At 29.9% G+C, this 23,730-nt stretch overlaps 3 protein-coding genes across 5 annotated transcripts in view; 2 read left to right on the forward strand and 1 right to left on the reverse strand.

The window, feature by feature from the left end:
* Nucleotides 1-288: 288 nt before the first annotated feature.
* On the reverse strand, nt 289-15,457 carry LOC105248854 (cadherin-23). The gene is made up of 25 exons (XM_011253884.3): nt 15,389-15,457; nt 10,885-11,160; nt 10,516-10,667; nt 9,288-9,668; nt 8,665-8,794; nt 7,929-8,296; nt 7,606-7,744; nt 7,131-7,386; nt 6,622-6,896; nt 6,206-6,531; nt 5,755-6,066; nt 5,374-5,647; nt 4,973-5,273; nt 4,559-4,754; nt 4,215-4,372; nt 3,892-4,073; nt 3,505-3,728; nt 3,221-3,409; nt 2,765-3,058; nt 2,425-2,664; nt 1,999-2,184; nt 1,658-1,794; nt 1,125-1,516; nt 633-897; nt 289-425 (listed from the first exon to the last, which is right to left on the reverse strand). Exons 2-25 carry the CDS (start codon nt 11,081-11,083, stop codon nt 314-316), a joined length of 5,688 nt encoding a protein of 1,895 aa, XP_011252186.2. The 5' UTR covers nt 11,084-11,160; nt 15,389-15,457; the 3' UTR covers nt 289-313.
* A 2,189-nt stretch (nt 15,458-17,646) lies between these two features.
* Nucleotides 17,647-23,730, forward strand: part of LOC105248855 (tensin-1) — a 66,862-nt gene continuing 60,778 nt past the window's right edge. The window contains exons 1-2 of one of the 3 annotated variants that reach the window (XM_025410602.1): nt 17,647-17,955; nt 23,110-23,237. The gene's annotated coding sequence lies outside the window, so the exon portion shown is untranslated. Of the gene's footprint in view, nt 17,956-23,109; nt 23,238-23,730 lie in introns of those variants that run through there. The other 2 variants (XM_025410603.1, XM_025410608.1) reach the window with 2 other exon arrangements.
* Nucleotides 18,224-20,638, forward strand: LOC105248857 (putative Dol-P-Glc:Glc(2)Man(9)GlcNAc(2)-PP-Dol alpha-1,2-glucosyltransferase). Its single transcript, XM_020026767.2, has 4 exons — nt 18,224-18,716; nt 18,797-19,139; nt 19,221-19,360; nt 19,446-20,638. Exons 1-4 carry the CDS (start codon nt 18,525-18,527, stop codon nt 20,181-20,183), a joined length of 1,413 nt encoding a protein of 470 aa, XP_019882326.2. The 5' UTR covers nt 18,224-18,524; the 3' UTR covers nt 20,184-20,638.

Here is a 23,730-nt window from a genome sequence, read left to right on the forward strand (position 1 = left end):
AGATACTTGTCTCGCTGGAGTTCAACATTAACACATTATAGATTAAATTGTTTATCAAAACTCAGCATTCATTAATAACACATCTCTTGCACATTATTCACAATATGTATTAAATATTTATAATTTCTTATATATTAAGTTCGCTTACATAAGTACAATAAATAACTTACGAATATATTATATTTAAAATTACGATAGTCAATGATAAATTATTTATGAGTATTTATGAATTATTTACAAAATAATTTTATATTATATATAAATTTATATTCTATCTTAATCAAATTCTATCTTAATCAAATTAATCGATGTCCTACAATTCGGTTGTTTCGATTTTTTTCCCCAAAGGATTCACAATTACATTGTGTCCTGCGTAAATCGATGAATTTCTGCTAAAATCATTTTGGATGTCGATACTTTCAGCACTGTAATAGGAAAATAAAATTAAATTGTATATAGATATAATATTGTATAAATAAAATAGAATAAAATTTGCATTTAGACTTAATACATTAATGTCACAAGCATCATGAATGTACATATTATACTTTTCAATTCATGAAAATTATAATTAATAATTTTAATTAACGATTACGAATAAGCAGTAATATAAGGAAAACATGGTTTTATACCTAGAAATAGTTGAAACTCTTGGCTCTATATAATATGGTTTGTCTTCAGCTCTTTGGTTTGTATTAGCTTCATTCATCATCTCTTCGTTATTAAGCGCGTTCTCGTCGAGAGAATCTCTTTCGGATGTATGGCTGAATGATTCGTCGTTTTTGAACCACTCGTTTTCATAAGCGTGCATCCATATGGGATTTGAGCCCTCTACACTGTGTTTATTCGTATTCGGAACACGACCAGGACTTCGCATAAATTCCGAGTCCGACGCACCTTGAAAAAATATCAAAATAAGTATATTTTAATAATATTGCAATAAATAATTATACAAAGTATATTTTACATTTAATTGCCAGAATTTTTTGCAAAATACATATATCACAGATTAAACTTTTTTTGTAAAGAGTCAGTCAATTATATCGAAACTTAGAAAGTAATATATTAATTTCACAGAGATGAATGACATATTGATAGAAATAATTATTTGCAATTCAAATTACCGAACGGTGATGCGTTCGCTGCTTTCAATTGCCTTTGAAAAGACGCTCTTTGAGACAAACATAGAGCGACACATAGAATCAATAAAGCTCCTAGGAACAGGGTCAATGTGAGAAGCCAGAAAGTTGTTCCTGCTTGTTCATACTGAACGATCGGTTGAGACTTTGCCGGCTGCGTGTCGAGGACATTGAACTCCTTGAATAAATTGTCAAGTTTCTCAATATTTCTGTCGACCAACTCGAGAACCTCGGATACCTCGAGGATCGAATTGTCTCGACGATTCACGAGGTGCAAGTATAAATCCGTTTTAGTTCTATCTACAGAACCGTCTTGATTTTCATGCACTTTAAATTCGTCAACATTAATAATAGCGCTAGTAACATTACCTAGAATTCTGTAAATGTGAAAAATTTAGATATCTTTAAAAATTATTTAAATAATATTTTATATAAATAATGCTTTTTCGTTTATTTATTAATAAAAATTTTAAATTTTTTGTTTGATAATATAAAATAAATCAACATATTGTGCTTACTCTCTAAATGTCTCAATTCGACTTCTAACTTCTGGCGGATGTTGACGAAGAACAAAACGAACTCGTTGATCCTCCCGTAATAAATAAATGAAGACTCTCGCAGTATCTTGTAAGCCATAGGTATCGTTAACGAGTATCTATATTATATATAAATAATATTTTTGTTTACTTTATTATATACGAGACAATTTATATTATAATAAAATTTTCGTTTACAGTGAGATATAAATAATATAAAAGATGACAGTTTTATTTCTCGTGCAAAAATAAAATTGCAAGATAATTTCTTGCATTAAATTTTGTTAAAATATAAAAAATATATTAGTAGAATAAATATATACCATAAAATCAAAATAACCCTTCATTCCACGTTGAGGATCGAAATTCAGGCTTATTGCTCCAGTATCTTTATTTACAAGAAAAGGTTGTAATTGCATATCTTCAAAACCTTCAGTTAATGTCATGTGAATTTTTCCTATTTGATAATAATTAAGTACAGCATTGTCACCAGCGTCCAAATCAATTGCCTGCAATATATGTTTACGCATTGAATGCATGTCAAATATATTGGATAGATATTTAAAATCTTGTAAGATTAAATTGGTTATTTTAAAATTAAACTAATTAATTTAATCTTATTGTCCTAAACTTTTAAAACTAATTACCATTAATGATATTAAAATATGCAATAAATATAAATTATGAATTAAATAGCAATTTACTGATGTGAAAAATAATTGGTATTGCTTTTTATAACATTATATTACCTTTACGTGCATAAATTGTGTGCCAAAATCAGCATCAGTTGTGACACCACCCGTGAAAACTTTATTAATAAATTGCGGTGCATTGTCATTGATATCATCAACTTTTATGACGATTTTTAATAAGGTATCATTAGCTTCGTCGAACGTTATTTCGTTATCTGGAACAGTTTCGCAATCTTCTGTTGCTTTAACAAGTAATAAGTGTTCTTCTTGCTGTTCTCTGTCCAGCATCTTGGCAGTCTAAAGGATAAATTATGTTAAATATTTTCAAATTATTAAGAAGTAAAAAATATAAATAAAATTTGTATTTGGACAATAAATTATTTAATGAGAAACTTACACCAAGTTCGTGCTTGTAGATGTCTAAAACAAACAGTCCGTCTTCATTCCCATAAACTATGAAATAACAAACTTGCGTAGGTGGATCGTCCAAATCATCAACTTCGTCTCTATCAATCGTTTCTGGAAGTAACACCATCTCCGATCCAGGAGGTTGTTCTTCCGTAAAATTTATATGAAAAGTGTTGACTAAAAATTGTGGCTCAAAATCATTGATATTACGCACATAAATAATTAAATCGAGATCTGAGCTTAAAGGCGTTGGAGTACCCAAATCGTATGCTTCGACTCGTATCTATTATTAGAGACATATATATTTAATATTAATTTTAGGTTTTATTCTGTCTTATTAAAACATTTAATAGAAATTAATTAATTGAATTAAAAGAATAAAATTAATTAAATTTAAAAAAATAAAATTTATTTTAGATCTTACTTCTTTATATTTTTTTCATACCTCATACAATTTTTGAGTTTCTCTGTCAAGTGGTGCCTTTAAAAATATTATACCACTTTTTTCGTCAATGTGAAAGGTTCTCCAATGTCCAGCAAGATCTTGCTTTAAACGATAATGTACATCACCATTTAATCCTGTATCAGCATCTTTTGCTTCAATTTGAATAATCGAACTTCCTACTGTTATGTTCTGTTGAAATGATTTTATTGCATTGAATCATTAAATATAGTCATTTCATTAATTAATTAAAAATATAGCATTATGTAAATTGACTAAAAACGAACCTCTGGAACTCGGATAGTGGTATTGTGTTGAGGACTGACGAATAAAGGAGGATTATCGTTGTAATCCGTGACGCAGATTTCCAAAATTTCATTATCCTTATTGGACGGTGTTCCCAGATCACGTGCTTCGATATTTAATGTGTAATTTCCAAATTTTCCTCTCAATGGTCGCGCAGCTTTTATCTTTGCCGTCCAATAGTCAGTTTGTTCCAATATGAATAAACCTGCTGAACAGTATTTGATCAATATTATTCAGAATCGATGAGATATGATATTTAAAAAAATATATATAGCTTATCCCCAAAAATTTCGTCAATTTTCTATATTTGCATAATACTAATGCTAATAAATATTGGATTAAATATTAATAAAAATTTAATTACGCACCTTGTTCATTGCCAGAAGTAATTCTAATTATGACGCGTCCATTTGGCGTTGTCGGATCATCAGCATCCTTTGCTTTTATGACATAAACTAAATCACGTACGTCATGAAACTCTGATATTGAGACGCAACCTTGTGGTACATCCATCTTCGGAGCATTGTCATTTACATCGATGACTGTAACTCTAAAGTAAAGTAATATATTTTACATCATAATGTTATTTGAATTATTTGTGGTACAAAAAATTAAATTAAAAAATTATATTTATAATCAAATCTATCTATTATAAATTAAAAAATTGTGTTGTGAAGTTTCATAAACATACTGAATTTGTTTGAACGCGTTTCGAGATTCCCCCGCAGTGTAACCAAATTGATAATTATCCCAAGCTTCAATAACCAGAACATAACTATGTTTAGTCTCCCAGTCAAGAACATCAGCCACTGTCAACGAACCGGTTTCTGGATGAATAGCGAAAGTTCCCTATTTAAAATAATATTTGATTATAACAATAAATTATCCATATAAACTGATGTAATTATATATTACGTTACATTGCATTACATTGCGTTTAATTAATTAATAAAATTATTAATATTAATGAGACAAATATATATTACATAATTACAGTAAATATAAAATGCGAGCTTTATGTCATTTGTACTTTACCTGGGATGACATTCTGTCTAAAAGATAAGTAATTTTTCCATAATCTCCGCTATCGGAATCTGTGGCTTGTATAACAGTAATTTCCGTGCCAATTTTTGAATTTTCCATGACACTAACACTACTGATGTTCGAAACGAAATATGGATTATTGTCGTTTTCATCTAGCACTTGAACATATACTTCTGATAAGCTTGACCTACAAAATTTAATCAATCTAACATTCGTAGAAATACATAACGTTGAAATATTATTAATTATTCAGATATTACAAATGATTATTTTCGAAATTGTACATAAAAATATTATAAATTAAGGAAATTATAATCTATAAGGAAATTATAAACCTTATCAACTTCATGTGTTTCATTATTTAATCTATATCATAATTTTTTTAATTGCATAAAATTTTCTTACCGAGGTGGAATTCCAGAATCCGTTGCTCTAACTGTTAAATTTAGCCATGAATACATTTCTCTATCAATTTTGCTAGCAACGACCATCTCTCCGGTTTCAGGATCTAAATGCACGAGATCAATGATCTCTTTCGGTCCTTGCAGAGAATAGGTAATGCTGCGATTTTTATCAGCGTCATCCGCGACGATATTTGCGATATTAATACCATTTTTACTATTCTCAGTAACAGAGCGTCTATAAAAAGGCCTTCGGAATTTAGGATTGTTGTCGTTCTCATCCTCGATAATTATATTTAGTATAGCTGCAAACATTTTCAGCACATTATTATTTTTATTTTTATATTAAACATAAGAAAGCTTCTTCTTATAACACTTGTTTCTTTGAAAATTAATGAAACTAACCGGATGCAGTTTGCAAGCTTCTTACTGCGGCCAAATCCTCAACCACAAGTCCCAGTCTAATAGTTTCTACCCTTTCTCTATCCAACAACTTTACTATACGTAACAGGCCATCGAACGGATTTAATTCCAACGCTGCTAAATAGTCATATTCCTGTATCTTGATTAAAGTGCCTTCCTCGTTACGTGCCTCTGATGAGTTAGGATCCACGCGATAACGTAAAATAGGAGCTACATCCGGATCTTGCGCCATTATGCGATGAACGTACGCACCGACCTAACATCATTAATTCATTCATTTATCAATGCCTTTGCAATCATTAATTCATTCGTTCATTCATTTATCATGCCTTTACAGTGCGATAAATATCTCTGATAATATACCTGAGTGTTTTCTCTGATAGTGACAGTTCCAGGATCAATAAAGACGGGCGGTTTATTGTTAACATCTAAAATCGTAATGTTAACAAGAACCTCGGCCGTTCGTTGAATTTCGGTACCACTGTCAATTGCAATAACATTCAATTTGTACATCGTTGTTTTCGGTGACGTCAGATCTGGATCTAGATTCGAGCCCGGTGCCACTCTAATTACGCCTGTTTCAGAACCAATAACAAATTTGTCTTCGGCACCACTTTGAATCCGATAAACTAATTTATTATTAGGCGACGATAAATCTTTGTCCGAAGCTTTTACCTGTGCGAATATAATTTCTTAGTTAATATTTATTTAATTGATAATTTTAATTATTAATAAGCTTTTTTATGTTTTTATTTCTTGTACAATTCTAAAATTTTCATCTTTAATTTTGTCTTACAATATTGTAATTACATACTTGTATAACACTCGTGCCACCCGGTAAATCTTCAGCTATACTTCTTCTGTATAAACTTCTTTCGAAAACTGGCGCATTATCATTAATGTCTTTCAAATAAATAATCAAGGGCACATCGGAAGTTAGACTCGGTGTACCTGCATCTCTGGCTCTGACCGTCAATTTTAATTGACGTATAATATTTTCTTTATATCCTTGATTGGTAGGCAAAGCTTCGTAATCCAAAGGACGGATGGGTGTCACAAGGCCAAGTTTTGGATCGATTGTAAAATTTCGAGAGAATTCACTCGATACTAATGCGTAAGATATCTCACTGTTTCGTGTACCTGTGTACGAATATATAAAGTGTTAAACACATGTTAAATATATAAATACATATATTATTTGCTTTTCGTTTATTATAAATGCTGTCTAACCATTTAAATCGTTGTCAGATGCTTCGACAATCAGAGGTGATTCAAACTGATCCTTGTTTTCCAACAATATAGCTTCGTATTTATTTTGCAGAAATATAGGCGCATTGTCATTAACATCTTTAACATTGACTATCAATTGCGCAGCATTGCGATTCCCTTTTCCAAGATCATCTCGTGCTTCGACTGTGAGATAATGTCGAGCTACTAATTCGCGATCAAAACTAGGTCCGGGATATTTGACCGTTATCACGCCGGTGAGAGGATCCATTGCCAATCTATGTGTGAAAAGAGATAAGTATAGAGATAAATAACTAAACTATTGCAATTGTATCACTTTTGTTAATATCTTATTATTAAATATTCTTATTATTATTAAATATCTTCATATAATTATACTGAACAACAAAAGAATTTTCTTACATTTTTTTAACTTATAGTAGATATATCAAAAATTATGTAACATATATTTTAATTTATATTATTTCTTATATTAATATATTAACTCTTACACATGTGCAATGCTACCGCCTAAAGATGTATATCGTATTCCATTTGTTCCAAAGTTACCGCTGTCTTCATCCAAAGCCTGTACCCAAGCCACGGTAGTTCCTTTGGCACAGTTTTCCGGGATTGAGACCTCATAGACATTTTCCGTAAATTCGGGATAATTGTCATTTTGATCCTTGATAAAAACAGTAACTGGTACTGCGCTGTATTTTGGCAAAATCGGCGAGATTTCTTTTGCGACGAGTGTGAAGTTTACCACTATAAAAAGTACATAAATTTTATATTCTATATAAGATTTATAAATATAAAATAGATTTATAAATATGAAATAATTTGGATCAAAAATGCACATTAGCTTGTAAAATAATGGATACATAGCACATTGAAATTTTAATAACTTTATATGCAATATTTACTTTGATGTAATAATGCATTTAGTTAATCAAGAAAATAAAATATATAAAATTGCGCCTTTACCTGATATCTTTTCAAAATCGAGTTTACTCGAATTTTTAACGCGTATCAAAAACGGTGCTTCATTAATCCCACGAAAAGGTGTTATATCAAATATTCCACCATCGCCTTCGATAAATATTCGAAACGTACCATTAGAACCCTTCAAAAAAATTCATTGTATTAATAAAAAGCATTTTCAAAGTTTAATAAAAAAATTATTTTGTAAAATAGTACATAATATTTTTAAAACACTAAGTATTTTTTATGTGAATATTTATTTATTTATTTTTGGAAAAAAAAATTAAAAATACGTCACAACACAAACCTCATAATTCTTAACTTACCAAGTCATGATCGAAAACTTCTGGTACAGCATCGCCAATAAAATTGACGGGCGTATTTTGTGGCGCGTTCTCGTTTATTTCAGCATGATATACCATACTTCGAAATGTTGGCGTTTCATCATTTACATCAGTAAGAATAATGGTCACCTCGGTACTAACCGAAGGCGGCGGATTAATTTTTGACATTTCTTTTACTGTAATTTCTAAGATAAAAGTGCCATCGCTATTTTCTTCGGCTTCTCTGTCCAATTGTGCTCTGGTGAACACGAGACCGGAAGCTGCATCAATCTCAAACAAATATCTCGGTCCCTTTGTGATACTATACGTTACTTTGTTATTTATTCCTTTATCACCGTCCACCGCACGAACTGTAACGTTTATTGATCATTAGAATTACAAAATTTTAGATACAGAGATATCTTGCAATTGTATGAAATATATTATATATTTTGCTTTAATGCTTATATATTTGAATAAGATTTCAAACTAATTAGCTGAAAATTGATAATTAAACATTATTATTAATCTTATTTTAATTGAGCAATATCTCTTCAAGGAATATATGAAGAAATTCTCATTCATATATTTTTAGTCTGTTTCCGCATTCAATTAAAACTTTTTATCAAAAATTTATTAGAATTAAATTTTAATTGGAAATAGTTTCAAAATCTTTATTTTATAATATTGTATAATAATTTTCGTATTTCTCGTCTTAATTACGGAATATAATGCTGACCTTGTAAAACAGATGTACCAATCTTAACGTTTTCACTGATTCTTGCGACAGGCGTCATGGCTATGAATTCCGGTGGCTGATCTTCCACATCCTGTACCTTGATCAAAATCGCGGTCGTTCCTGTATTTACCTGAAATAATTAAATATTTACTTGAAATAATTAAATATAAGTAAAATGTATCTTTTACAGGAAGTTGCTTCAAGTAAATGACTATAATAAATAACTGTAACGATGCCTATGTAGATAAGATATAATCATGTCTGGCATTGTTCATCCTTCACTGCGCTTGACTTTGCCGGAAAAAGTCATTGAACTATCCGGTAATTATAGGTCATATACGGGTTTTATCTACAGAATATCCACGTGTATGTATGAAAAATGACATATCGTATTTTACATAATACCCCTATAACTTTTAAAGTGTTTAACAAACGTATATCAACTGAATAATCAATGTATATGCATATTGGATTTATATTCACAAAAATAAAATAAATTTAAAATCAAATTCTTCTACTGTCAATACTTAAACGTAAAAATAAATAATTTGTACAATATTTAAGTGTAAAAATAAATATTAGAATATTTATGATAAAAATAATATATATTTTTAAAAGATTACCTTTTCATTTATGGCGCGGTCAATAGCCAAGATTCGCAGTTGATATAGATACTTTCGTTCATAATCCAGAGAACCCACCAAGCGTATAACACCTTTGCCATTAATAGTCGATATGCTGAAAACGTTGTTATCGCCATCCAATTCTTGAAGATAATATACTACTTGACCATGAGCACCTAAATCGGCATCAGTAGCTTCCACTGTTGTTAAAACACTTGGACGTGCATCCTCCCGAAGTGTTAATGAGGTTGGATGCGGGCGAAAAACTGGTATATTATCGTTTATATCCTCAACCAGAAGTAGTAGACTTTGCGTGATAAAATTTCCTTCTCCCAATCTTCCATCTGTCAGCGTTAACACGAGGGCATACTCGTCTTTTGCCTATAGAACACAAATTTGCATGAAATGTAAAATTAAATGCATATTATCGGAAATATTTATCGTAAGAGCTTTGCAATATTCAGGAAAATGAAAATTAAAGTATATGTATAAAATTTAAATCAAGCACGATCGATGTAGATTTTAAAAATTATACGTATAATGATGAAATTATAGCTCGATTACTATAACTAGGTACTGTGAGCGATAGAAAGTTAATTTCAGATTCGCGTTATTTCACGCGTGCGTCGATGATGGCCACAAATGACAGCTTTGTAAAGTGAATCCTTGTGAAGATGATTGATCATAAATTACGTTTGTCTCTGTCGTTGATACTTAAATTTCTCTTTAATGATTATGATGTTGTCGGACTGGCAGTATTACTGATTTTCACAAAAAAAATTAAGATGCATTAACCATCCGTGCGAAACAAAAATAGTTGGTGATCAATGATATGGTCAACGCAAGAATTATCGAGGTATGTCTCTTTCTACATTATTTCTATTTCCTTAATCGTGGGTAATTGATTAATTGATTGACATCTCATTTGAAAAAGCATAGATTTTGTTTTTAAAATGGGTAATTTGTTCTAAGGATTTAATTTTGGTTTTGCAATTTTTAATGTGATAATGTAACGTGATAACTAAATAAATAAATAACTAAATAAGTAAATAACTTCTTTTTTAATAAAAATATTTTGTCAAAATGCGTGACATATGTTTAACTCACAATCTTAGCAAACACATATAATTCTTTATAAATGTTAGAAATATATTAAATTAATAATATATATTAATAATAGTAATAATATATTAAATTAATATATTAATACAGATTTTTTGAAAATTACCTCTCTATCCAATACTTTATTTAAATAAATATTAGCTTCAGTTAGACCAAAATTTTCGACTCGAATCACATCACTACCAGGCTGATCTCGAACGCTAAAAGTTAGAATATCACCGTCTGTGTCGATGCCTTTCAGTCTGTAAATTAAACTGCCTGCAACAATTTTTTTATTTAAAAATATACTATTTATATCTAATATTTATATCTAATATAAATAAAAAATGTGACATTCTTAAAGAGGAGTAAATGTATTATTGTTAAATAATTACAAACGATAATGAAAATATTTTAATGGTTATAATCTTTTCAAAATAATGAAAATTAATAAGAAATTTTATAACTTTAAAAACATTCAGAAAAAAAACTTTACCAATTGGCGTTTCAGGCCCTTCCTTCAATCTGAGAACGATTTCTGTTTGTCCATCTATGAGGAATCTAGGAGGATTATTTCTGGCCAAGCAATGCGGTAACAAATATGCAAATATAAAATATAACAATTCTATTTTAAACCGGCTTCTTTTACACGATCGTAATAGCCAGGAAGATGCCGTTTGCTTATTCGACGTCATCTTGATCGAGCGATCTTTGTAATCGACATGATCTTCCTCGCACAGAATATTCTATGATTAGATCAATTCTTAATGTTCTGAAATCAATACATATAAATATACAATTATTAAAAAATTATATCAAGAATATCATATTATTAAAATCTTATTATATCATATTATTAAAATCTTTATTATATCATATTATATCATATTATTAAAATCTTATTATATCATATTATTAAAATCTTTATTATATCATATTATTAAATCTTATTTATTATATCATATTATTAAAAAATAATATCAAGAATAAACAATAAAATAAGTAAAAAATTATACTTAAAAATAAAAGGTATATTTTGAATAGTCAAATAAGAATTATATTAAACTGTTTTTAAAAAATAGGCAAGTAGAATAAAAGTGTGATATTTATTATTGATATGCACAATTGAAATACAATTTGCAAGAATTATATTGTATATATATTATATATTATATTGCATGTTTCTCTTGGATATTTATTGCACATCTTTAATATGCGTTTCGCAGAGACTTCGACATACTTTATTTGCACATACATAGCCTATTTATTTGCTGCATTTAGTTTGATAAACCGATATTCACGCTGACTGGTTGCTTTCTCCTCGGTAAAACGTCGTCTTGATGCAATGTCAAGAGTATCTCGTCGCAAACGATCACGGAGATTAAATTGGAGTGAAAGCTTACCGGAAGAGACGACGTTTTCCCACAACTCTTAAACTGCGATGTATGACCGTAATATAATTAAAAAAATGATTCTCTCAACTAGAAATCTCCCCTATCTATTATGTAAGGTATACTTAATGGCTCGGTCTTTTTAGGATCTTATATAATTAATGAGGTGATGATATAATATTGCATTCTCGGAAAGAAAAATGTTACAATTAAAAACAAACTAATTGTCGGTAAAAATTGTTGCAAAGTTTAATCGAGTTTACAGAATAATCAATAAAACATATATTAAACGAACCAAGCATTGGCAAAATATATATGAATGAAAAAATTATATATATTAATTAATTTTGCTAATGGATTGAATTTTAATTAAATTTTAATGTAAATATTAAATTTATTTATTGCATTCTTTAAAAATTTGGATAATTTTATAATTTGGAATATCGAAAATTTGAAAATTATACAACAAATGTATATTTTATTTTCTTAGTAAAAAAAACTTAATTCTAAATTGTTTAAAAGATTTATAAACATATTTGATAATGAAGGCATATATCATTTAACGCGGAAGAAATGTTTGCACTGACCCGTGTTTATGTGTAAGGAATCTCCTTTAAGATAGTTTGACACTTAAAGAACACTGAGTGAGCACGCCGAACGGTGCTCTTCTTGCCAACAGAGTGTATCGGCCACGCTCTTGACTTTTAAGACTGCTAAATAACAGGCTAGTGCGAAGCTTCTCGATACTCGTGCGGATACTCGTGTATTCAAATGTGCATGATGTACGTGCGTTATCTGATTTTCAACGAATAAAGACCGTTGTTTCTACACAGGAAACAAATTTCTTCTTATTCTGATGAATATTGATAAAAATTGTATTGAGTAACATAATTTTTATCTGTAATAATCACTTGATTTCAAACAGTTTATATGTTTCTTTTTTTTAATAATCACGTTAATGCATCACGTTATTACGATAGTTACACAAAGATATTTTGTTGCTTAATACTATCAATCGTAATTGATTACATACACTGATTCGCCCAATTTTTTATGTATTTAAAAGTGGAAAATATTTGAATGCATATATGAAGATCGCGTGACTGAAATTTTCTTTGAAAACTATCTACTTATAACAACTGCATTCACCTTCGTATCGCGAAGTCCTTCATATTGAAAACATGGATCAATACTTTAAATAGGATAATTTTATTATTTAACTACCGTGTCAACTACATTTTTACTTTCAACACAAGCTATTCGTACAAAGGTAGAACACATAGTAAACCTTCACTACGTAAAAAGAGAAACATGTGTATACATAAAGGAAGTTTTCTCTATGTTACGCTGGTTTGAATAAAGGGTCAGTAAAGTCACATTTCCAGTGGGGATTATACAAGGTACATGACGTCATTTCCTACACCTGCCATGCATGCTTCCGAATGATAACGTCCAGGATATTGACATACGCCCATATAATACTGTCTGTTACCCAGCCAACCCCATATAGAATTTGCTTGCGTGACGAGCTCCCCCACACCATGTGTAAAGGATCCTTTCGGTAGGTATGAATATGCTGACTGATATTGATATGCGTTTCTTTTTCACAATCAACACTTTAAAACTGAAGTAATATTTGGAAAGAATATCGAAGAATTTTTCCAATAAAAATCCCATAGAAATATTTTACTTTTTTCAAATTTACACACATTTAAATTTAACTATAATTTTAATTAAGAAAGTAATAATTTAAAAATACATTATTTAACTTTTTTTATTTAATATTACCTGAATCAAGTAAAAATTAATCTACGAAACACGATTTTGAAACTGTTAATGCGTGAGTTTGTAGCTATTCGTTGCTAAAAATTCGCCAATTCCGAGACTCTTTATTACTCTGCGGTTACATCTGGCGTTACAACAGTAGACAGATGTTACTGCGAGAGTATAGCACATGTAAGTAAAACGAATGTTCTTTTCACACTGTAGCACAACAAGACATTATTCGTGGGAGAGAAATTAGCAGTGTCTTATTTCATCGCAAGCATTATCGCGATGTAATACAATGGCGTTGTATGATTATCAAAGAAGAAAAGATATGATATTTCATAACACTATAAGAGGATGCATATAGCTGAGTTAAAGCGCTATTGCATTCTTGCATCATAAACATTCCCCTTTTAATGATTAATATGTCGTCATAAGAAAATTTGTGTCAGTGCTAACAATCGTCGATCGCTAATGATTAGCTGCTTCAACGTTCAATTTTAATTCCGTAATAAACGGAAGCCACAGCAAATAAAGGTGAATTACGCAGGAAAAATATATGAATTATATTTAGAGATACACATATAATATATATAGTACCGATGAAAACTATTACATCATTTATAAAAAGAGGGAAATTATTTTAATGACAAAAGCATATATTATCAAATTATATTTTATTGCTACTTTATGAATTAATAATTTTATGAATATGAAAAAAACAGAGGAAAACATAGATAAAAAACATTCATTTTTGCATTTTCTGTATATTTTGAGAGTGCTGCAACACTTTTGATTGATTGCGCTATAAACAGATATAAATATTCTGCTTGTTTTAATTTATTTTTTTGTATATATTTTTTTTTGTACGTATTTTTTTAAGTATGCAATATATTATTTCTACATTTATTTATTTTTGCTTGAAAGTTTTAAAAAATAAAATTTTACGCTAGAAATAAGAATTAGTTTCATTTCAGCATAGACTTTATACAGTAATTGAAATATAATATTTAGTTCTTAAATCACACATACAGATCTTCACTTCTTACTGAAGTTTGTTGAAAATTGATTATATAATAATAAGTATATTGAAACGTATGTCTTATAGATTGCAAGGTTAGTTATTGAGGACTCGCCAACAATACCGTTGATTCCGCGAATTAAACCTTCAGTGGAAGTGTCAGATCAGCATTAATTGCATGTCAGATTTGTGAAATTCCACACTGGCATAATTCATATCAGTTGACTGTGATAGACGTGCTGTCTGTCAATGTTTTAAAAGTTCTGCGGAACTTTTAAAACATTTCTAACTTCCTTAAAAAATGTGCACGCTCCTGCAGCTAATAAAATATAGCGATAAGAAAAATCATTAATTAAAATATAAAAATAGGTAGATAGAATTCCATAAAAAATCTTGAAATTCTGCTAATCGACAAATTTAGAAAGACATTTATTTATTGCCATGCGTATTTATTTTGTATATATAACATATTTAGAAAAATATCTTATCGAATATTTTAATTTATTTTTGTTTATTTTTGTTTATTGTCAAATATATATCATTTTTTCTCATTGAGGCTATTATAAAATTTCTTAAGTCAATTATGTAAATTAATTATATATTTTGTTTTATATTTTTGTTTACACAAGAGTTACGCATATTTATAAAATTTTATTATTATAAGAAATATTAATAATCTAAAAATTATTAATATGAATATTTAATATACATATAAGAATATACAAAAATTTAATTACAATAAAATAAAGACTTGGATCAATCTTTATAAAATACAAATGCGAAATTTTTAATATTTATTTTCAAAAGTGCTTTGTACTTACTCAAATTTTTACGTTTATTATAATGATGAAAACAGAGATTCATTCAGTGTGAAAATGAATGTCTTTATTCACACAATCGTTTTACCGCAACTTCAACATTTATCAGCGCTAATGTTAGCGTAATTACTAATGGAAAATATATTTATATATCTGTATAAGTAAACTGTGTATTTTTCATAGATTAAACTGAGTTATTCATTATTGTCACTTTTTAAATTATTAGTAAAATATTAAATGGCGCAGTTTTATCATATATTACATTGTATTTTATTGCAGAATGTTGTAATGTGGAAATTGTTGATTCCATTATGATTTAATTATTTAAATTATTTATATGTTATATTACATTATAATTACGAAAATCAAAATCCACTTTAATAATATAATCACTCAATTTAAAATATTTCAAGTTTAAAAGCATCTTTAAAATTCCATTGTTAAATCAGAAACGAAAAAAATTTGACACAATTTATTTTAATGAGTGAAATCTGTTTGAACTGATCTCTTTTACATTGTAGTAGCACTTTTTTCACATGGTATTTATTGTTATTCTCGAATCTAACACTGAGATTATAATAAATTTGTAAAATAAAATTGAAGTTCTGTTATTATGGCGAAGTTAAAGTATCGAGTCTGTCGAATTTTCATGGAATCGTGTCATTGCCCGATCGGCCGCGAACGCGGCGCTCACCTGTCCGAGTGAGCTTACGACAGTAAACTGAAGGTTCGAACGAAGTCAGCGTGGTTCCCGTCGAAAGAGCGCACATCGTTGCCTGGCATTCGTTCTGTGGCGTGAGCACTGACCGTGTACAGAGAACACCACAAAACGTACGGTTGTTCCAAGTTAAATTCAGCCCATCGTGCTCCCTGAGGCGTGCACGAGGGGGCTTCCCCCCCCTCCCGTCACAACCTCCGGTCACCTGTGCCATCTCACCGCTTCTCCAGGGGAAGATACACTTTACAGAGGGATAGTGGGGCACACCATCTCTTTCTCTGCGTACGGATCATCGATCGTTGTAATGAAAGAAACGATAATGTGCGTTTATTAGCGTGATGATTAATAATCTTGAAATATTCTAATCGTGACAACATATTTATTGATGCAATTAATTAATTTTAGAATGTATGATTGCATAATGAGTTTTGCAAAAAGTAAAATAATTACAAACTATAATATGTAAAGATATTTACAAATATTATGTAGGAGCAAAGATATTATTAGAAAGTATAAAAAAGATTGCCCTCAAAACTTTATATATCGTGGATACTTTACAACAGTTTTACGGTAGTTTTTGTAAAAAGTAATAATATCATCCGAGGAAAAATTGATCTTTAAAAAATGCCCATCTTAAGATTAATAATATATTTTGAAAAAAATAATTATATATATAATTATATATGTAAAAGGGATAAAAAGAAACAAGAAATTAGACAAAAACAATTATTTTTATTATTTTCATTTGGTTTTAGAATTTTTTTATATAATAATTTTAATCAATAATATACATATATAAATTACATATTTGTAAACAGTATTTTGTTTTTGTATTTGTCGTTATATTATATGTATATGTCATTATATTATATATGAAATATGAAGAAAAAAAATTGATTTTTTAAATTAATTTGTCTAACAGAGAAAAGAAAGAGAGATGTCATGGTCCGCTTTTAGGTAAATTCTAAAAGCGATGCATCCTCTATAAACATAAAAACGTGAGCTTGAACTACGAAGCCAGTATCTAGAAATCTATTTTCAATAGGTAACACACAATTCCAGGTTGTATTCCACGCTACGTGCACGAAATATCAATAACACAAGTGTTGTATAGCACACACAAGACGCTTATGTATATAAATAAAAGTAAATTTTTAATTCTAATTTTTTAAATAAGTTTTGCCTGATTCTTATATATTTATTTATATATACTTATATATTTATTACTTATTATTACTTATATATCTATTTATTTATATCTATTTATATATCAATTTATATATATCTATTTATTACTTATATATCTATTACTTATATATTTATGTACTATATTAATCAAAGCCGTAGACAATATTCAGAAATCAAAAGTTGCGCGAAGTCGAGCGTAGTAATGGCCATGCGCAGAACGAATGCGCACTGGTTCGGCCGCCATGTTAGTCCGCGCCATTGCTGTGACGTCACACGTGAATCAGAGTCATACGCAGTTACGCAGTCGTCGCACGCGTCCGCATTTTTCGCGTCTTTTAACCGCAAATAAACGAATATCGCGAGTGAACGAGCATTGAAAGTGTCCAAGGATGATCGTCCGACTTTCAGAGTATGTCGATGGAAGCGCGGGAGAGCAGTTTTTGACAGTATTTAACGATATTCGGCGATGGCGTCATCGCGAAGGTGGAGCGAAATTGCGTCGCGTTATTCGCTCTCTTGATGATGATTATCGGATGCGAGCGAGTATCGGGAGTGCCGAATAAAGTGTCGCGCGTCGCGTTGGTGATATCGTGTGACTTTGTGCGCATCAAAATCGGAATGGGACGTCCCGAGGCGAGCAAATGGAGCGGCCTTGTAACAGCCGGTGAGTTGACTTCATTTATCATATTTCCGTGACAATTCGTGCTCATTCGACGCTTGTACAGCATCGCGATGTCCTGAATTACGTTCGAGCAAATTCGCGCCGCATCATAATTCGATGCGACGCGATGCAATTCAAATAAAGTCGATCGCGTGAAGGTGGTTACGCTGGAAACGATTTGAAGTTTACTTTGTATACGCGCGTGCAGGGCCTATCTTGTAGGGATGCCAACTGCCAAATGATAATTTTTTCGAGCTAACCTAACCTCTCATTGTCTTCAGATGTTGATGTAAACACGAGCATATGCTGCGTGGATTTTACCATGCTTTCAAAAATAATATTTAATCATTAGTGTAATACATTTTATTACATGGTATAATCGTATTAAATGTGCGATGCAGTGATACAGTTTTACGCATTTTAATGAGAAGGAAATAATATAATTGGTTAGGTTAGATTAAATTAATCAAAATAAGCTGCTGTGATGATGTATTTAATATAACAGTATTAATTTAACGAATGTGCAGCTATTGAAGTTAAATGACATTTGTGGACACATTTTTAAAGTAATCATGAGTCTCATATCTCATCTCAATTACATGAAATCAAACTACAAAATGTTTATGTATTCCACATTAACGTTATTTATTACAAGTACTATATTACTGTTCTTATATCTCAATCGTATTCAACCACATTATTTCATCGATGAAGCTTTTCATATACCGCAGACAATACAATACTGTGCGTGGGATTTTACGCAGGTAATACATGGCACAAAAATAATTTGCTCTTAAGTATCGCATGCAATTCTCAAAAATAAATCAAGTTAAATTATTTTCAGTGGGACCCAAAAATCACTACATTGCCAGGATTGTATCTTATTACAACTGTGATATTATCACCTTTTAATATGTGCAATATTACATACATAAGATGTATAAATTTATTTGGAACGTTCCTAAATCTTTATCTTATTTATAATATTATAAAGGAAAATTGCAAATTTAATGAAACAGAGCGGTGGAATAATTGGTTGATACTTACGCTGGCCTACAATATTACCCTTTTTCCACCATTATACTTTTGGTGCTTTTTTTATTATACAGATGTTATATCTGTAAATATAGTACTCGTAATGTTGTTTCTGCACCAACGTAAGCACATAAAAATGACAGCATTTGCAGGTAATTACATTATATTTATATAAATCATAAGAAAGAGAAAATAAAATTAAAGTTGAAACGAATTAAAGTAATATTATACAGGTTTAATAGCTGTACTTGTTCGTCAAACAAATATCATTTGGCTTGGCTTCCTTACTGTAGAACATGCGTTAGATATATTTGGTAATAAGATGGAACAGCCAGTCTCACCACAAGTGCTCAATACTCCATTGCACTTTCGTGTAAGTAAAATTGAAAAATTTTAATGCACATATCACAAGCATTGGAAGAATTAATCCTGCAAACTTCTTTCTAAATTATTTCTAGTTGTTATGGAAGCAGATAATGTACGAGTTACGCAAGGGGCCGTTATCCTTTATCAAATTTATTGTAGAAGAATGTCATAGTCTATTTCTTTATATAATGGTGTGCTTGATGTTTGTCGCCTTCGTCGTGTGGAATAAAGGCATAGTAATCGGCGATCGAACCGCCCACGTCGCAACGATTCACGTTTGTCAGATATTCTATTTTTCGGCTTTCGTCTCTCTATTTTCGTGGCCGTACGTGATGCCTCATTGGCGAACATGTTTGCATTTTCTTCGCCGATACTGGATTTTCGCCAGTTGCGTCGTTGTATTAATGGCCACGGTGATTCATTTTAAAACACTCGTTCACCCCTATGTTTTGGCCGATAATCGACATTATTTATTCTACGTATGGAATCGATTCATGGGCCGATACGCGATGTTCAAGTATTTGTTGATACCGGTTTACTTCGCGAGTCTATTCGCCATATCGCGAAATATCAGTCATTTGAGATTTCTTACACAGATTAATTATATTATTTGCGTATGCATGATTCTGATACCTCAGTTACTAGTAGAACCACGTTACTTTATTCTTCCTTACATTTTTTATCGCTTAAATATGAAAAGGCCGGAAAAATGGCAGATTTACTTAGAATCGCTCACGACTTGTACAATTAATTTTTTGCAATTTTTTATTTTCTCTAATAAAGTGTTCTACTGGGAGGATCAGCTTTATGCCCAACGAATTTCTTGGTGATATTTAACATGAAAACGAATGTGCATAATAAAAAAAATTAATTTATTTTAATATTAAATATTTTCTATCTTCCTACTTTATTTATACTTAATTTAAAGGAAGACATTAAATTATCCATGATCGACAATTATACATATTTCGACGAACAATAATTGATATCAGATGAAACTTGTGGCAATACTGCTAAATATTTTTGTACAGTAACAATTTGTCAGCAGTTTCGCGACACGTATTGTCAGCATATAATATATTAAACGTCTTCCACTGACAATTTAAAACTTGTGTGACAATCTAAAATTGTTGTATTCCCTATTTTTATTATGCTCCTTCGTAAATTATTATTTTTGTAATAATATAATATCATTTTGTTAGCAAATATAAATGTTACGCGCGACGGTATAGTGTGAAAGATACTAAACATTTTCATTTTATAAGAAACATTTTTTTTTATTCGTAGTAAAGAATTACGTACTCTTGAAACAAAAAAAATACAAATATCTTTAAAAATAAAGGGCGATTATTAATGAAACGATTATATATATGCAAAAGATTAACAACAAATAGTATTGCATTCATAGAAGTTTGTTATAGAGGATATGTATTTAAATGCAGAAGAATGTAATAATCTATCGGGCTTTATAAAGCCGCCTAATATACCAACAGTGAATTAAGTTCGTTGAATATGATCAACCGATCAAGTTAACTTTTACTTTTAACATTGAATGTCAGATGTCAGAAATTGTGTTTTACTATTATACTTTAAATATTAAAGTTATAATTTTATTAAAGTTATTTTTTTTAAATATATTAAAAATAATTAAAAATATATAATTAGATAGGAATTAAAAAAAAGAGGCAAATGTAAAATTTAGAAAATAATCATTAAGGACATTGTTAAGATAATTTCTAGCAATCAATATAATTATATATAGGATCAAAGATAATATCATAATGCTTTTAAAATAAAAAATAATACAAATATGATGTATATAAAATAAACAATTTATATATAGAAAAAATAGCATAAAATGAAGATTTGCGATTAGTCTATATTTTTTCAAAAATAATCAGACCATTATTAATGTATTTATTCAGGGCATAAATCTATCGCGTGTATGTTTCTTAAGTTATACTTTTTCCAATTATCTCGAATTTGTTTCCATTGAGAATAATTTTTAAATAATAATACCATTCGTGTCTCAATTCTTTTGTACTAATAGCTCATGATAGTCTATCGCCTACGTGTCCTTAACAAATGTGAAATCGGATCTAGTAGACCTTGAAATCGCTTATATAGTGGGCAGCGCGTGAAAAATTCTTTGAATAAAATTGGGACAACATATCAATAATTTTAAAAGAACATGTCATTGCGTAGGATGATGTAATATATTGAATGCAAAGACGCGCTGTTGAAGTTTCTTTTATCACTTACACGTCTGTGTATCAATTCATGTATCGCTAATATTGCTTTCTTAAAATCCGAAATATATAATATTTATTTGTAAAAATAAAAGAGAATATATTCCAGGATATTATTTATCCAATTTATTTCTTTATTCCATTCGTACTTGACGTCGTTTGTTCCTTCTATGATCTAGTCCTTTTATGATAAACGAATACCAATTCTAGCATCAAGTTTAATTGTCTCTCTGAAATTTCATCAAAAACCTTTGCTAGAGATTATGCTGCTTTGTATTTCATGATGCTATTGATCGTTGCCACATGCGGTTTGATACTCACTAAAAGAAATGTGGTGATATACGAATCGTATTTTAACAAAAAGAGAACTGTACTTTAGTGCATGCATCAATTTTTTTGAATTCTTTCTTTTCCTCTACTGTTATCTCATATGTTCTCTCAGCCTCGGAGAATGTCATTACAGTTATCGTACGTTCTTTTAAGCGACAGATGATAAATTATTAACGTACCATGTCTCTTTGTAACTGCATAATCTGCTTTCTCTATCTTTTGTTTGCGACAAGAGCTTATAAAATGAAAAAAATTAATGATTGCTATTTGCGAAACTTATATTAATGTTTCTAAAATTTAACTGAGATCCATGTATTACAATCTATAAAATTTTGAGGGAGATGTATTACAATCTGTAAAATTTTGAGGGAGATTAAAATTTAATATTCCGTAAAATATTATATTGTATAACATTCTAAGATGTGATATGGAATGCATAATTGCAGTAAATTTAAATTTAAAAATTTGAACACTGCAAAAAAATCTGTATATTTCTAAAATAATCTATATTCTTATAGATTTATATATTTCTTAAAATATGTTGAGTAATAGTAACAACTTTTTTCAAATAAGTTTTAGTTTCAATTTTACATAAAACGCATGTGGTAAAGCAAACTTAATTTCTTACAATTAATTTGTAAAAAATACACTTAATCTTTTTTTAAATAACTCTTAATTCGATATTGTAAATATATTTTAATATTTTATAAAATTTTATAAAATTTTGATCTATTGTCTACAATCAATTAGCCTGCAAATATGCATTCAATATTATCAGCCAAACAGGATATGCTTTTCATTATGGCCGGAATTAATCGTCACATATGATCTCATCAAATATCGCCTTCGTATCATCTCGTATCAGTTCGAGCGCAGTGTTTTTCGAATGATCGTCCACTTACAGTTAAATATGCAACTATTTCTCTCTCTTTTTCTCCCTCTCCCTCTTTCTCTTTTTTGTCGCAAAAGAATGTTGCCGGTGTATGAGAAGAAATATAGTAAAATTAAAATTAAAAAAAAATGAAAGAGTGGAAGAGAGACATTGGACGTCCTTTATTCCGCTGCATAAGCATGCCTTGGTTCAGGCATTAACCCCTTCCCTACCATTCTCTCTCCTTTCTCTTTTCCTCGCACGTCTCGCGCACCGCAAAGCTATAGTCATCGGATTCTCTTTTAGGGACCGTGCTAAGACTGCCAGATGAAAGTATATAACCGGTTCGCAGCTGCAGCCAGACTGGAGACTGGATATCGGCCGATGTGCAACCGGCAACCACACACGTCCCATGGCACACACCATGGCGCCAGGTACGGATTCGTTACCCGTGGTTCTAAGACAGGACACGTACAATCACCTCTTTCCGATATATATCTCGTTTTCTTTAATCCTTTCCTTTAATAGTTGCTATAAGGCTAGGAGAGATAAAATCTATCGCTTAGAGTCAAGAGTAATTTAGTAGAGCTGTATTAAATTCTATAAATATACATAACAGGCGGCAAGTATGTATTTCTATCATGAACTTTAAAGAATTCATTCTAATGGTTTAATTTCGTAGCGTGAAGTTTTTGAAAATTGCTCCATTTTACAGAAATATTTATAATCATAAATAATTTAAAAAGATTAAATGACTGCGCATTTAAAAACAAAACGCGCATCAGAATATACTTTTTATGTTACACTTCTCACGCAAAAATATATATAATTTATCATAATGGCAGGTCATAATTTATTATGGCATACAAATAATATTTATGATTGGTACGAAATTTATTCGAATTGCATTTATTAGTTGTGCATGTT

This window comes from Camponotus floridanus, unplaced genomic scaffold (genome assembly GCF_003227725.1).
Source record: "Camponotus floridanus strain SB8 unplaced genomic scaffold, Cflo_v7.5 scaffold33, whole genome shotgun sequence".
NCBI classification, from domain to species: domain Eukaryota; kingdom Metazoa; phylum Arthropoda; class Insecta; order Hymenoptera; family Formicidae; genus Camponotus; species Camponotus floridanus.

What these genes read in the sequence shown, in the direction of transcription:
- LOC105248854 (XM_011253884.3), bottom strand. Translation starts at nt 11,083, where the DNA reads ATGACGTCGAATAAGCAAACGGCATCTTCCTGGCTATTACGATCGTGT. An exon ending in GATTCTGGAATTCCACCTCG is followed by an intron (nt 4,755 to 4,972) that starts GTAAGAAAATTT and finishes TAAATTTTGTAG; the next exon opens with GTCAAGCTTATCAGAAGTAT. An exon ending in CGAATTGAGACATTTAGAGA is followed by an intron (nt 1,517 to 1,657) that starts GTAAGCACAATA and finishes TCACATTTACAG; the next exon opens with AATTCTAGGTAATGTTACTA.
- LOC105248857 (XM_020026767.2), top strand. Translation starts at nt 18,525, where the DNA reads ATGAGTCTCATATCTCATCTCAATTACATGAAATCAAACTACAAAATG. An exon ending in AAAAATGACAGCATTTGCAG is followed by an intron (nt 19,140 to 19,220) that starts GTAATTACATTA and finishes AATATTATACAG; the next exon opens with GTTTAATAGCTGTACTTGTT. An exon ending in ATACTCCATTGCACTTTCGT is followed by an intron (nt 19,361 to 19,445) that starts GTAAGTAAAATT and finishes AATTATTTCTAG; the next exon opens with TTGTTATGGAAGCAGATAAT.